At 45.8% G+C, this 15,898-nt stretch overlaps 1 protein-coding gene across 1 annotated transcript in view; it reads left to right on the forward strand.

Annotated features, from left to right (window-relative positions):
• Positions 1–15,898, forward strand: part of PAPPA (pappalysin 1) — a 177,508-nt gene that overhangs the window by 108,632 nt on the left and 52,978 nt on the right. Inside the window, exons 11-12 of the mRNA XM_041406962.1 lie at positions 13,154–13,267; positions 13,670–13,805. Coding sequence (XP_041262896.1) covers positions 13,154–13,267; positions 13,670–13,805 — 250 coding nt within the window. The remainder of the gene's footprint in view (positions 1–13,153; positions 13,268–13,669; positions 13,806–15,898) is intronic.

Consider the following 15,898-nt stretch of genomic DNA (forward strand, 5'->3'; position numbering starts at 1 on the left):
ACCATAAGAAAATTAAAGAGAAATATGATGAAGTTCTCTGCCATGCAGTTTTATTCTGTCTAATAAATATAATGCTGAAGAAAATTCCCCAAAGATCCAGCAGAGCCAGCAAATAGAGTAATCTTGAACAGGAGTGGAAAGAGAGGAAACCTGCAACTTTTAATGGAGAAGCCATTCCTTTCCTTTGGGGTGATCTTGCTGAGAAGAGGGAGGGTGTCTGTCTGTCGGCTCTGCAAGTGGCCCTTTTTGAACTTTCCAATTCACAGCCAAGTCCTGTTGCTCTTCAACGGTAAGAGTTTTGTTGTGGTTGGAGGGATAAAAAAATCCCCATTTTTAATAAGATGATTTGCTTTGCAAATGTCTTTGTTATTTATAGCCGAGCCAGACTTTGAACCACTAAGCTCTGGAGGATGAGGGCAGAATCCCACTAAGCAAAACCATTAATGGAGGAACCATGAGTGATCAGAGACCAGTTCTGGAAAAAGATGAACTGGACACTGTGCACAGGCTGTCACAGGAGGAATGTAGGTTTGCTGTACGTGGCTGAGCTCATTTCCAGTACTGGCTGATCCACTGAAGGCCTTCAGCTTAGGTTACACAGTCTCCCAGTCTAAAGTTAGTTCCAGGGGTCCAAAATTTTGTCTTCATTTCCCCTGGAAACTACAGACCAGCCAATTTGGTCTTTTGCCTGAGGCTGGAGAGCTGTGTCATGAGCCTGGCCCTGACTGTCAGGCAAATTCAGGCTGGAATGCTCCTTCCTTGGATGAAGTCATGATATTTTTTTTTTTTTTTTTTTCAGTGTGCAGTGATTAATTAAGCCTTATCGCAACCACATTGCTTCGTTTCTGTTCTGTTTAATAGAGGTGGAAATGGGAGCACAGAAAGGTAAAGCTACTGTTTGAGGATTAGAACTCAAAATCCTTCAGAGACATTGCAGGCACTGGGCATTACTGAGCCTAAACCTCCCAAGGACTAGGAAGTTCAGGATGTCTTGAAAGGGAAATGTTCCTATCTTGGATAAAAAGGAAACTGTTCAGGGCTTGCGGAGAGTTTCTGCCTGGGAGCAGAGCCCTGAAGGGGTTTGAGGTCATTAAATCTGCATTTTAGCTCTGTCAGCCCCCTCACATCATCCTGGTTGTGAATTAATCAGTCTTGATCCTAGCACAGTTTGGCTGTTCACTCCCAGTACAAAAGGACTGGAAAACTGTCCCACCATCTCCTTGCTTTAATGACTGGAAATGTTGCTTCCCACCTGACTTGCTGGGAAAGCTGGATTCTGCAAACTTTCTGCAAAGGAACTCCACTGCTCCTTATTAGCACTTTTGCTTTGCTGCTCTGCCTCACTGGAGGAGGTGATCCATGCCAAGGGTCCGAGGTGAGGGATGCTACAAGGATGTGTCACATGCCATCAGTGCCATGACTCAGGAATGATCTCAGCATTCTGGGGAGCTAAATGAAATGAGAAATGGGATTTCTAGGTAGGCTGGCTTGGAAAAGGCTCATTTGCAGAGAGTTGGCTGAGGAAGAGCATTACCCTGAAAGTCAGTTCAGAGCTGGCTGGAGGATGCTGCCCCTCACCTGGCTGCCTGCTCCCAGCCAGGACAGACAGGGATCCCCTGCACCCCCATGGCCTCCAGTGCTCCTCTGCTCCTAGCTGGAGTAAAGCTCAGACCCCATGGCTGATGTTGTAGCCTCTGGCTGATTTGTGTAAGGGGAGGATGGAGAGAACACAATGCGATGTCAGAGGAGATTCCAAACAATTTTGACAAACACTCAAGGGATATATTTTTTTTTTCTTTCCACTCCCTTCCCCCCCTTGGTTTTTAGAATAATTTTTCAAGAGCACATATGCAAGTCATCTAAGGGAAACAGAACAGTGAGTACCAGGGGTTGGTACACTCTGTTCCCTTTGTGTACTGTAGAGAAAATAGATAAAAGAAACAAAGAATGATGCAGAGAGCAAAGCAGCCAACCGTACTCTCAGAGAGGTTCAATCCGACTTTTTCACAGATGAAGGTCAAACCAAAAATCCTCAGGTGCCGGAAATTGGTCCCATCTTCCTAGAACCAAGAGAGATTTACCACTAATGAAACATGAGCAGAATTCCATGCCATTTGTTGTTTCTAGAAGCAAGAAGAAAGGCAAGAAAGGAATATTGTCTTGGGCAGCAATAGGGATTATGTGCCTCTTTAGGAAGTAAATCACCATTTTATGATCATATCTGCTGTACACCCAGCCACCCACCCAGATTAGAGGCATCAATAGAGAACAGCTTGGACCCCCCGGCATCAGCAAGCCGGGCAGCCAGACCCCCTGACAGAGGCACTGCTCATTAACATGCATTCCTCTGAAAGGAGACCCCCCCCTCCTCGGCCCTTGCCCCTCAACCTGCCACTCTCCCTGTCTGCTGCTGCTGCTCACAAGCCTTGGGATGCAGAGCATGTCCAGCCGTGAGCGTGGGATCGCTCCCCTGCATCCCATCCGGGTTGTTTGTCTTGGGTCCCTCTCCATTCACAGCAGAATGAATTTTGCATAAATGCATCGACACGTCTGCTTTGTTCATGCATGAAGGGTTCTCAGCATTTCTCATCCCACCCCCGCCCCACCGTCTTCTCCCTGCTGCCTGGCATGTGGCTTCACCAGCTTTTCCATGATTTCCTTGTGCACCAGCAAATAAACCTGCCTGACACAGTGCCAGGCGACCCGGCACAGTTAAAAATGCCCAGCTAGATCTAAACCAAGCAATGGGAGAAGGGGATGGAAAAGGGTGCAAGAGCAAAGCCATAATGGCTTTTACACTGTAATTTGGTTTCATGTTCTGCACAAGGAAACATGTCAAATATGTAAACAGAGCTCTCCAGGGTTGTAATGTAGCTACAAAACCACGGATGTACAGGCAGGCAGGGTGCTGCTCTCCAGCAGAACGGAATGCCATCCCCAAAACCACATGGTCATTTCTTTAAGCTGAAAGTAAACTTTCTCATGCCAGGAGCAAAGAATTTCTTTTTTTCTTGTAAATGAGGGATTGTCTGCACCACTTGTTTAGAGTACCGTGGGCATTTTAGCCCACATTGTCGTAAGACACCTCGTATTTTGAATGCCAATGAATTTCAGGGTGTTCATCTTAAGATGTCTCTAAAAGGCATGGTTTTGGAGGATGGTGTTTACCCAATACTGTCCTGAAAGTGTCTTGAGTCAATCCCTCTATCCCCACCTGAAAATAAGAAACAGCTAGAATAATAATAATAATAATAATAATAATAATAATAAAAACATATGAGGGAAAAAAACCAAACCAACAAACAACAAAGTGGGGACCATTTGGATACCCTGCTGAGCTGCTCCAAGTCTCTCCTGAACAGCTCCTTAGTTGGAGCTGTGACTGTGGAGGAACTCCACATCTGTGCTCACTTTTGGAAGTGCTGCCTGCAAAGCTGGAGGACCGCTCTTTCCTCTGAGGTCATTTCAGTGGGGAATCTGATAAGAAGTCATGATTCACCCTGGTAATTCAAATTCACATCTGGTAAGTAGCCCAGCTCTCCCGTGCTATCAGCAGGAGTCTCCTGGGGACTGGGTTTCCACTGTCATCTCAGGGTCTGGCTCCAAGCTGTCACATGTGCCAGGAAATGGTTATTTGCAGGATCAGTGCTATTATCTGTCCCCACATGTACCTCCTCTCTGGGAGAAGCCCTCAGCTCAGGAGAACATCAAGTTCTGCTCAGCCATTTTGGTAACTGGGCCAAAATCCGTATACTTAGTACTGCTGGCAGTGAATGTAATTTTTCCATTTTTTTGGTAATTAACCCTTGCATCATCACGCTTATAAGAGGAGACAAGTCACTGTTCAGAGAGGGGAAGGTGAAGCACAGGGTAGAGATCACCTTCTTCACACCTTTCTCCATTCAAATCCCTTTGAAACATTTGGCCTTCCAGCAGAGCTGCTCTGTCACTGTGCATGTACAGTGAGCTGGACCAGCTGGAGAGGGAAAGCCTCATTTTGTGGAAATTTACCTGTTTCCCAGAGGTTGTTCCTGGTGAGAAAGGCTGAGCCTTGGCAGCTGGGTGTTCCTCCCTCTGCTGCCAGTCCATCTTCTCAGAGCCTGCTCCTGGAAGGCAGTGAGGCTGAAGAAGCTGAGCTTCCTCTTTCACACAATGCTTTAATTCTTCCAATAATTTCTTCTGGGAGCAGTTGAGAGCTCCTCTGCACTCCCCTACAAACCTGGGACATGAAGGACTAAATGATCCAAGTATTTTGACTTAATTTGTTGGAGTTTGGGGTTTATCAGAGCAACCAGGGTTGTTCCAAGGTGAGAAGGGAGTGACAGGCTTCCCCAGACAAGCTTTTTTTTGGGTAGAGATGTGCATGGGGTGAAGGCAGCAGCTGCTCTGTGGATCTGCCTGGATGGTCCAGCTCATTCAGAGGAATTTGTTTGCAGCATGGTGGTTCCATTACTCTGCAGTTTCAGTGGGAAAAGCCCAGTGAAGCAAGGGGGAATCTTTTGATTTTCATACCGCAAGCCATGTCTTCAGGTATTGAAAAACAAACCAGAGGGTTTAAATCTTGATTAATACCCATTGATGTAGGACTGATAGCTGGATGGGAACTGAAAGGTTTTGCCAGCTGAGGTGTGACTGCTCCCTGGAGCACAGGACAGTCCTCCAATCCCCCCTCCACATTCCCCTGGTGCCTCTGTGCAGCCTCCCTTTTCCTATTAAATTCAGGGCCTCTTCCCAATGCATCATCTCTCTGGATGTATCCAATTAAGGCCTGTTGACAGCCCAGAGCAGACTTACACCCTTAGGATTAGAGGCATGTGTACGTCTTCATATAGGGAAGGACAACAACAGGGTGTCTGGCTGCTCCCAGGGAGCACAGTGGGGAAAGCTGAGCAGCCTGGAGAGGGAAAAGGAGCCATGGAGAGGGAGATTTGCACCCCCAATTATCCCTGCCTGTGGAAACGCTGTGTGCTGAGTGTAGTGTGTGGTTTACACAGCGTGTTTACATGGGCCATAACCCTAAACAAAGCTGAAAAGCACGGCTTTAACTCTGGAAATAAAAGTACTGGAAACCCCTGGTTTTCTGCACATGAGAAAGTTTTGTTCTTTAAACACACAGATGTTTTTAAATGAAAAATCACTCTTTTGACCTTTTCTGAGTGTGATCATGTGGTCGGGGCTGACATTAACCACTGCACCGCTGTTTGCCTCAGGCACAGGCAAAGCTTAGCCAGGGGTCTGCAGGGCTCAGGCTGGCACCTGCCTTGGCTCACATCTCTGGGAAGTGTCTCCTGTGCCCTCTGAGCACTCAGGGTGGTGCAGGGAGCTGGGATGAGGTATGGAAATATTTAGGGCTTGCTCCTACTATACTGGAAACAAAAGCAGCGGGGTTTTTTTCCTGCTTGAGAGCTGAAAATTTGTGGCTTAATTTCTTTCTTTTGTATCTCTCTTTTTATTAGTGTCATTGTCCATGTGCTTCTAAGCATCTCTGTACACCTCAGCCAGTGTATTATCTGATGGAGAACTCAAGCTCTTAAGGGATTTGTTGCTGTTGCTTTTGTGTTTTTTCTACCTAGCTCTGTGTTTTCTTCATCCAAACAAATGTATGGCACCAGCTCTGGGAAGGAAGGAGGGGATGTTACCAAGTGGATTGTACCAACCCCGCTTTGCCTTACAGGAGCTGCAAAAGTACAATGAATCTAGTGAGCCAGAACTATGAATATAATAACAAAAATATATTTAAGATCCTCCTAAAGTGTGGCACACATTCTGCCTTTGACAGTTTGATTTTCTGGTGCCAGCTGCTCCCGAATGAAACGCTCCAGTCAAAGGAAAAAAAAATAAAAAAAATTGCTTTTGCTCTGCTCCTCGGTGATGAAAGCTGATGGGATGAGATTGTTTTGCTTTGCTGCAGCACCCCACGGCCAGCCTTGGCCCGTAGCTCCACGACGCTGTGCTGCAGTGGACCTGGCCCGCCTGAGTCAGAGACGGGCAGCTCGGGAACCCGAGCGCTCAGCCAACAATAATGTTCTGGCTCCTGTATTTGTTTAACCTTGCTCTCCAGTGGATGGATATACAGTCTGCTAAAGCACTTATCAGTCTATAATGCCTTCACACTTCTGTGAGCAGTAATGTGGAAGTTGTAGACAGGAGCTTGTGCTGCAGCTTGAAAATGTCTTTTAGTTTTAATGAGGCTGATACTTGCAGAACTGAAGGGATAAGTTCTTGTTTGGGTGCTGCTGCTTGTTCCTGAGGTGGAATCCCAGCAGCGCTGTTTTTTGAGAGCAGCATCTTTGTGTCCTACTGCCAAGCTGAAGAAATAGCAGAGGACTGACAGGAATAAACAGGAGTACATTTCAAATTGCTAGATTGCACTTTCATGTGCTGCACAGGACACTGTGTTGTGCACTCAGAACTATCTCTTGATTCTGCATCTCTTCAGTTTGCATCTCTGAATGGTAAGAGAAGCAGAGCCATGTGCAAATTGCACCCAGGAGCTCCAGATGCTGGGGTTTGCTTGTGGGCTGCCGTAAAAGATGAGTTGATTTTTAAATCCCATTAGTGCAATTATTTCTTCTTTTTCTCCATCCATTTTTCTGTAGTTTCTGGCCTTGGCTTAACTGACGTCCACGTGGTGATTCTTTGAACCGTGCAAAAATCATCTGGTTAGGGTTTTGTTAGAAAATCAAAACTGTATTGTTTTTTTCCATGAGTCCAGCAAGCATCCTAGATATTTGATTACACCTGGCTGGCTGTCAAAGCCCATGTGAGTTTGGGATAGGGCCAGTCAGAACTGATTTACAGTTTTTTCAGGTATGCCATGTGAAGTTTATGGTTTGATGTGATTTTGATTTGAACTCACTCGTTTTAAATGAAGTTTGCTTTGAATCTGGAGATGACAGAAATTCAAAGGGAAGCTCAAAGAATGCAGGTCTGCATGATTTAAAAATGGAAATATATTGTTCATACCAGCTCTTTGGAAGTGAAATAACTGCATTTCTGAGAAAGCTAAAGTTAATAACACACCTTGAATACACATGCAATCTGGGCCATCATCTAATGGAAATCCCTGTAGCTCCTTTTCGCTTGTCTCGAACTAAACCAACTTATATGACAAAATGAAATAGCCCTTGCATCTCCCACTCATTTCTGAATCACAGACCTGTGTTACATCCAAAACTCTGAGGAAATTTCCCTTTGGAGATGAACACTATTGTTGTAAAGTAGAGGAATTTATCATCATGTCACATTGCAGGCAAAATATTGGTGCCCTGTCCGTGGTGTTTTCACAGAAAGGTCACTTTCCAATTACAAAAAAATCCAGCCAAATCTTCATCTGAAAATCGTGGCTCTGTGCTGAGGAAGCTGTAATACCATCTAATGGATACTGAGTCTGTGAGGTCCAGACACATCAGCTGCTCCAGGTTCAAAGTGGACGTGGCTGTGCTGAGACTGGACATAGGGACTGGCAGCGGGGCTTTATTTCATCCTGCAGGAGATGTAAGCTGCTTCCCAATGCCACAGCCAAATCCTGTTCTTCATTACACAGGGAAAATTGACAGATGAGTTTTCCTCTGACTTCTGAGCCAACTGAATCTGGGAGTAATATAGCATCAGTGTGTTACCCCAGGAGTTTCATCAGCTTCCAGTTGATAAAGCTTTTCTGTGGATCACCTGCCCACAGGACCTTGTCCTGGAGCAGGACACGCTGCAGTTTTTCATCTTTTGCCATCAGACCTTTAGGGACCCCAATGAAAACTGGCAAAAGCAGACAAAGGGCATGAAACAGTGAAACTGTGTTATCAGACACAGAGGACAAGGAGAGTTTTGGGGGAGAAGCTGCAGTTGATGAGCATCAGAGATGAAGGGAAATTGCTGCTGTGGAAGTAGAAGTAGACTGTAGGGGAAGGTGGCTGTTGAAAGAGAGAGACTCAGGTTTCTTCCTTCATTTTATGTTTACACCCCCTGCTGCTGAATCTCAGATTTGGTTTTAGTTTTTTATTTTATTTTCTGCAACAGAAACACATTGTTAGTGCGCATAAAATTAAATATATGTACCAGTTTGGGAAAAGTAGCTTTGAATGTTTTCTTTAAGTTTTAGAGGTCATCATAGAATGACCCAAGGCTGGGCAGGCAACTCTGATTTCTGATGGGATAAGTCCACTGACAAAGACATCTGATAACGACACTTGTCCAAAAGCACTTCTGACCAGAATCTAGAAGAAAACCCAGAGCAAAATTCCTTGTACTGCTGTGTGTACAATTTCCATTTGAGCTCTGTGGGCTCCTGAGGTTTGGAATGGTCAGAGAAATTGGCTGGGGTTTGAGGTGTTTGTTGGAGGCCTTTTAATGGTTCGGTGCTCACTTGTGGGCAACTTCCTTTTTCCCTAATTCCAACCCAATTCCCAGCCTAAATGAGAAAAGCAGTGCAACAGCTTTGAGAACAGATTGGAGGTCTGTGCTGCAGTCGGCAAACTGGGTGGTGTCCATGTGGCAGTCAAGCTGCCTTACAATATTGGGCAATAAACAAGCAGGAACCTTTCTGATATTTAGCAACTGCACCATAGTTTCTCCTCCTTGGGTAAGATTAACCTTAGGTCAGCAAGAACAATAACACATTTAAGAATAAGAAGGCTGGGTGACTGCCAGCACCCTGGTCTGGCAAGGGAGGGAGAAAGTTTTCAGCTGTAAGGGATGTATTAAAATGCTGCTTATGTCATGGTTGGAATCCTCTGGCATGTGTTGAGTTAAATACATATAACATTCTGCAGAGCAAACAGATAAATATTGTAGATTACTGTAGAATACTGCAGGTCTCAGTATTATGGCTGAAATCTCTTCTTTAGCTGGACCTTCAAACAAGAGAAGATGTTCTGTTTGTGCCTCCATGGGTTTTGTATCAGTCTGTGAGTTTTTCTGTGCATTTCTGTAGCCTCACTGAGGATGTTTTGTGCTCAATAAATAGCTGCTACTGTGGGATTTACCAAGAGATCTTGTTCCTGCCTGCTCCATAGTTGCAGTTTTGCCAACAGGACAGGGTGCAGCCCGTTTCACCCCAGAAACACTCTGAGTTGTCTGTCTGGTGCAGAAGTGTCAGCAGCACAGACCCCTGTAGAAAGGAGTGGGGAGAGGAAGTTTTTGTAGCACAATCTCCACTTCCACCCTCCTCTCCAGAAGGAGGATGCTTGCCACTGCCTGACCACGTGCCCATGATGCCCCTCACAGCCAGACAGAGCTCGAGGACACGGTCTGGAGGAGGTCCTGCCGTGGCTCACCAGATGGGATTTTGGGAGCAGACAGATCAGTGCACTGGAGGTTTGCTCTGTGTTCCAGCTGCCCCTGGGCATGCAGACAGGCACGTCCGCTCCAACCACGGTGCCAGGGCTGAGTAGGGCAGCATCTGAGTTTAAATAGCAGCTTTTCTGTCTGCATTTAGAATTATTTTGATGTTACAGTGCTGAGAATCACCAGTGTGTGCAAAGCCTGTGGTGTCTGACTGTGCTTGTTCAGTGGGAAGGTCAGAGTGGGATGGTATCTGTGTTTAGCCCACTCCTGTGGGGAGCTGTATCCTCACAGCTGTGTGTGCTCTCAGTGACACCTGAGCATCTTTGTGTGGCTCATAGCTCATGGATTTCATCCTCAGCACACCCGTGTGGTGTGGGGGAACATCATCCTCATCTTCCAGACAGGGAGCTCAGGCCTGGAGAAGCCAAGTGCTGCCCAGAAGGTTGTACTGGGGCTGTGCACTGCCACAGTTGGGCTGGGATCTAGTCCAGTGCCCAGTCCAGGGGATCTGGGATCCATAACATGTAGTTCAGCTGCAACAGGAACCCATCAATGCAAATTCACATTGCCTGCAGTCACGGGATGGCTGGGAATCATTCACAAGGGCGCCTTCCAAAATTTGCTCTTCAGCAAATTTTCCCATATTACTTTGAAGGAAATGGAGTTGATTGCAATAGTAAATGTGTTTTTGATGTGGCAAAAAGCTAAGTGCTCCCAATATATCACTTTTCCCTTTCTGCTGACACATTCCTCAGTCCCCCTGAGTAAGAGAAGGAAAACAGGAGAGGCGGTTTGAAGAACATGTTGTGCCTTTGATTGACAAGAGATTGTATAAATCAGTCAAAGGGAATCCTCCAGGCATTCCCTCTTGTGGGAAGATCCCACAGTGCTCCCTGGCCTTGATCGTTCTGTCTGCCGATGTTTGTGTACAAAATGTGTGGGTGGGAGACGAGCTGGATTTGAACCTCCGAGAGGAACAGACATCAGCTCTTCTAATTGAAAGCAGCTTCCTCGGGAGGGGGATGACATGGGCTTCCAGTAACTAGACACAAATAGTCACTGCATACTTTGGAGCACATACTAAGCTCCTGTGGATATCCCACTTGCTGTGTGGGTCTGAGAGTCTGGATAAGCCCCAGTGAGTGAAGTTTGGAGCACTGTGTGCTGCTGTCATTCTTCAAAGCAAATACTTCAGTGTTTGGTAACACCCTGAAATGAGAAGGCTATCGATGTGTTCTTCCCTCTGCAGCTGTCAGGTGCTTTAGCTGCTGCTTTGCATCACTGTAGCAAACTGGAGGATGTTAGGATATAGTCTGTTTCTCATAAGTGTGAATTCCTGTGAATAGCAATGATGAGAGATGATATTCTGTCTTCCAGGCCATTGGAACTTGTACTTCTAGAAGTGTTGGTACTGCAGTAATCGCATAATCATTTAGCTTAGAAAATATCTCTAATATCATTGAGTCCAACCATTAACCTAATTAATTAATAGGGATCTTTGGGCTGCTGCCACAGTCTGGGGATGCCTTAAAAGCAGAGGTGTGAAAGACTTTTCCAGCAGGTGATTCTCAGACTTGGCAGGTGTGATGTGACATTCAGTGCATGTGCAGAATTGAAACAGGGATGGATTTACCACATGTGTTGGAGCCTGGTGAGGTGGTGGAGTCTATAGGTTGCAGGAGCTGTTTATCCCACCCAATTGTTTCCACAGAAACTTAAAGAACTTTGATTTTTTTTTTTTTCTGCCATTAGCTAAGTTTACTGGCCAGCAGCAAGTGGAGAAGAGGCTCTTGTAGCCATTCATCTCTCTTAGACTTTTCCCACTCTTCTCAATTAGACTGTTCTAAAAGAGCCTTTTACCCCAGGACCACTTTGAAACACTTGTCTGGGTAGCGATGGATCAGCCTCAGCAGGGGGAAGCTTATCTAACCTGCTCAAACCAGGCCAGTCTGGCAGCCCACGTGGCCTGAACACAGGCTCTTTATGCAATGCTCAGACTTTTTGCTAATATTCTCCAGCAGAAGCAGAGAGTGCTAGGGTTCACACACACACACAAATCAAACAAGGCATTTAAAAGTTATCAGAGATTTCCAGCCCACCTCAGCAGGGGTTTATTTTGGGTTAGAATCAAACTTTTGGTGAAGGTCTGGGTGATTTCTTAATACAAGTTTTCACTCATCCATTAAGTGGCACTTAAAAAGTACCAAAAGTCAGTGCCTGTGTTTCCTTCAGCCACCTTTTTGGACCAACAGAGCAGGAGAAGTAAGAATAAGAACAAAATCATATAAAACTAATGAGACCTTTGTTCATGTCAAAGAGCTCTCTGACCATATATATTGCAGATGTGGGTGAGAGAAATTCCCTAGCTGGAGAGGTATTAAAATAAAAACCATGCTCCAACAAGAGACAGGCTGCTGAAAACGCAAGAAGGGAGAGTTGCGAAATGGTACATGTCGAATTGCTGGCCTGGATTTCAAATGCCAAAGATAGTTTATGTAAAGCCTTGCTCTGCTGTAAAATGTAACACTATCCACTGGCTAGCCTCAATGAAGCTTGGTCCCAGTTGTTTCAAAAAATAAATAAACCAAAAATCTTCTTCCAGCCCATTAAAGCTGATTTATGTTTTGCCTGTAAGATTCCTCTGTGCTGGATCTTGAGGGACTCAGATTTTAAAGGGGATTACCTCACTTTTAGCCAATCTGGTTTCTCATTCCCAGGCATCCCAGGCTCTCTTTGCAGTGCCCAGACTTTGCCTGCCAGGACCAAGAGGGCATTTCTATGCAGAATTATCGAGTGGGCATAGGATTTTGGATGGCTGCTAATTTTCTTGTTTCAATTCAGGGTTCTCTTTTTGGTTTAATAATAAAATTGCTGATGGGAACAGCTGTACTGACAGCACATCAGCACAAGGAATTCCATCTATTGCTATGTAATGACAGTCAGTGAGTTCATCAAAGCTTGTGAATCCAACAGGTACCTTTCAGATGCTCCAGGAGCCTCAGCTATAAGCATCCTTCTGATGCATAGTAACTTTTTCCATGGTGAACTTTCCCTTTTTTCTGTTTGCTGTGGAGGTGAAGGCTGTGGTCGTTCATGCTTCTTTTTTGAAGCAGCTTCACTGAGCAGTGTGTTTTCAGGGTAATTCTGACCATTTCTTGCAGCTTCATTTTCACATCTGACACACTGGTGGCACTGCAAAGCTCTCTGGTGTTTAGATTCTGGCTTTTTTTTAGACTTTTTATCATAACAGGACTTGGAAATCCTGTACTTCATTGAAAAGAGCAGTTTGCCTCCAATTTCACTGCTGCCTGCCATGGAAAGGTGCAGGAAGAAGGTGATTCCACTTGCAGAACTGGTTGGGGAAAGTGGAAATCAATTTGCTTAAATTGGGTTCTAGAGGCAGGACTTCCCTGGCTACAACTGGTTCTAAGTTTACAGGGCCATGTATGGCTCCTCTGGGGTTACAGTAATATCAGGTTTAAATAGGGCAGTGCTGGAGCACTGTGGAGCCAGATCCACAGTGTCTGTGCTGGGAGCTGGAGTGTTCAGAAGTGATCCTGGTCCATTTGGGTGGGAGCAAAGTTGTTCTAAATGCTGTCAAAGACCTGGTACCAAATTCAGAGGAGATTGTTGGCTACCACCCTGCTGCTGTGAGTCTTTAGCTCCTGTTCATGTTTCAGTTTTTCTTACTGTGGTGGAAGACCTGGAAACTTAATTTTGAATAATCTCATAGTATTTAGGAGTTCACTTATTATTCACTTATTATTACCCTAGGAGTGCACCTGGACTTTGTTTCCCCACTTCAAGCAGCCAGAACCCTTCCTTGCTGTCCTCTAGGTCAGTTTTGGTGTTTCTTTTTTTCCTGCTGCAGATGTGTCGCACCAAGGTGATCGACTTGAACGACGGTGTGTCCCAGTACGCCTGGTATCCATGCACCGCCAACTTCCAGTACTCCCACATGACTCAGACCATTTTCTGGCTGAAGGTAGGAAGTGCACTCACCATTCAGAAGTTTCCTCTTTGACTGCCTCTACAAAGGTTCTCCAGCAGGAAAAAATATCGTGGGCCAGTCTTCCCAGGGCCAAGCTGCTCCTTTCTGAAGTATGTTTAGAGCAAAAGAGCAAAGCAATGTTTTTGAACACTGTTAGAGTCTCAGTAGTGAAGTCCCCTTGTGTGTGACAAGGCTATTGAATTTCTGAGAGGATTCAGCTTCAGGGCTGTTTGACTTGAATTTATCTAGTTTGTGTAGGAGAGATTGGAAGAGAAGATTTCTGTGTGACCTGGGATGGGAATTCTTCTTTTAAAAGTCCTGGACTGACTCCTGGGGATTTTTTAAAGCCCACCACAGTTCTTCACCTCAGGCTTTGTGGGGTTTGTGTTTTCCCAGGCTTATTTTTCCCAGCCTATGGTGGCTGCAGCAGTCCTTGTTCACTTGGTCACAGATGGGACCTACTACCTGGACCAGAAGCAGGAGAGCATTGGTGTGCAGCTGTTTGACACCAAAGAGCAAAGCCACGACCTTGGTAAGACTGTGTTGTATTAAATTCCCTCTTTACTGCTTGCTTAATGTGGTGATGCCCCCATTCACCTGTACTCCTGCTCAGTTTTTTTTCAGAATTGGACAAAAAAAGGTGCTTGCTCAATGCTCCAAGCCCTGAGTCTCACTAGAGTTTGTTGAAAATGATATGTTATTTTATACAGACATTACTCCATAGCTGTTCACTATCTGTTCAGAGGTGATTAGCTCCTCTTTAGTCACTAAAATCAGCACTATCTCAATGCTTCCCACCCAACACTGCCCTGGAGAGACTGATGGTGCTACAGGTGAACCCCTGGGAGCAGGAAGTGAGGGACCTGCACCAGCTGCTGCAAAAAGGCTTCTGTTTCACAGGGAGTGCTGGGTGATCTCCAGTCCTCCTTGCAGGGAGGTCTTCAGAGCTATTTAATGACCAGAATTCCCCAGGTGAAGTATTTCAGGGGGTGAAGGGCCAGCCCCAGAGCCCTGCCAGGCTCCTGGCATGGCCTCAAGCAGATGTGCCTGACAGAGGCAGGAGCTGCTCTTGTGCTGAAGTGCTGGCACAGACAGGTTTTCTCTCTACCCTTGGCACAGGCCCCTAAACTGGGGACATTGTGCCCAGGCTGCATTTAAGCTGCAGAACCCAGGAGCTCTCTCTAGCTCCCAACTCTGTGTCAGGGTAGGACTTGCATAATCCCTTTCCAGATGTTCTCTGCCTTTTTTTTCACTGAGGAGAAAGCTGGCCAGGTCACCTTGAGAGCAGTTTTTAAGGAAACATAACTCCCATCCCCCAGCTTTCTGTTTTATCATAGCATTTCAGTTTTAACAAGCTGAAACTCAAATGAGCTTGTCACTAGTGATGAGAAGAGACACAGAGTGACACATGTTGGATGAGCATCCAGGATAATACAGAATTAGGTGGGGTATGGAAGAGAACAAAGGAAATACGTATGGTGTCTGTTGTCCAAGAACAAACTGAAATTTGTAGCAAGTTGTGCAGGTTGAGTCAGGATCGCTCCCAGTCTGCCAGAGCCCTTGAATTAATCTTACCCTTCTTTTGCAAAACAGTGGCACATAGCTCTATCCCTTTGAGAAATAAATGATAGAGCCACGAGCATGCCAGCAGTACTTAATGTGACATTTTATAGGGACAGACAGGCAGGCTGGGAGAGAAAGAACAAGAAAGAGGAGCAAAGAGGAAACGGAGGGTTAGGTTTTGAAATCTTCAATGAAATTGCAACATGAGTTTGGCATGGCTCAGCCTGATGTCTGGATGTCCTCCCAGCTGAAATGCTGCTTTCATCATGGAAAAGCCCCTTTGACCTTTCAGAAGAGGCTGCCTGGAGCAGAGGAGAGGTGTAGGTGGGCTACCCAGCAGCTCTCACTCAGGCAGAACTCCCCATTGCTGTTCTGTCTGACTTCTGACAGGGACATGAAGTCCTTTTCCTGGATATTGTATTTCATGTGTTTGAATTATCACCATGGCAAGCTGGAAACTGCAGCTGAGATGCAAATGTTGGCATGCACTGGGGGCAGGACTGACTGAGACACTCAATGAGCCTTAAGCAGAAGTTCGTGGCAAACTGAAAGCACATCCAAAAGGAAGTAGCAATAATTTAAATCTCAATCAATCCCCAGTGTGCTGAAGACACTGCCATGAGCAAAGAATAGCCTATCCAGACATGCAGTTTTCTGCCTTGATCAGAGCAAGTGGACTCCCAGAAAATAATGTGAAGTTTCTTCTAAGTGCTGGTAGGAGATGGAGAGGTTGGGATGCCAAACAGCTCCAAGCTGTTTTTTCAGAGCCATCAGAGACACCAGGGTTCAGCTGCTGAGCTGAACAGATGGGTGCAGAGCCACAGAAACAGGGGTGATCCTGAGACAGCTCTGACTGCCCCCATGGGCACCTGTACCATCCTCATGGGTATTTCAGGGGAATTAAAAAACCTTCACCTGTCCAGCCTCCGTTTCCCTGGTCAGAAATAACCAGCAGTGCAGCACAGCTCTGAGGTTGTGCTCTGTTGTGGACACCACCTGAGTGCAAGGAATGAAATAGAAGTGAATAAACAGCCTCATACCATAAGGTCTTGGCTTTCCATC

Source organism: Onychostruthus taczanowskii, unplaced genomic scaffold (genome assembly GCF_017590055.1).
Source record: "Onychostruthus taczanowskii isolate IOZ18803 unplaced genomic scaffold, ASM1759005v1 scaffold25, whole genome shotgun sequence".
NCBI classification, from domain to species: domain Eukaryota; kingdom Metazoa; phylum Chordata; class Aves; order Passeriformes; family Passeridae; genus Onychostruthus; species Onychostruthus taczanowskii.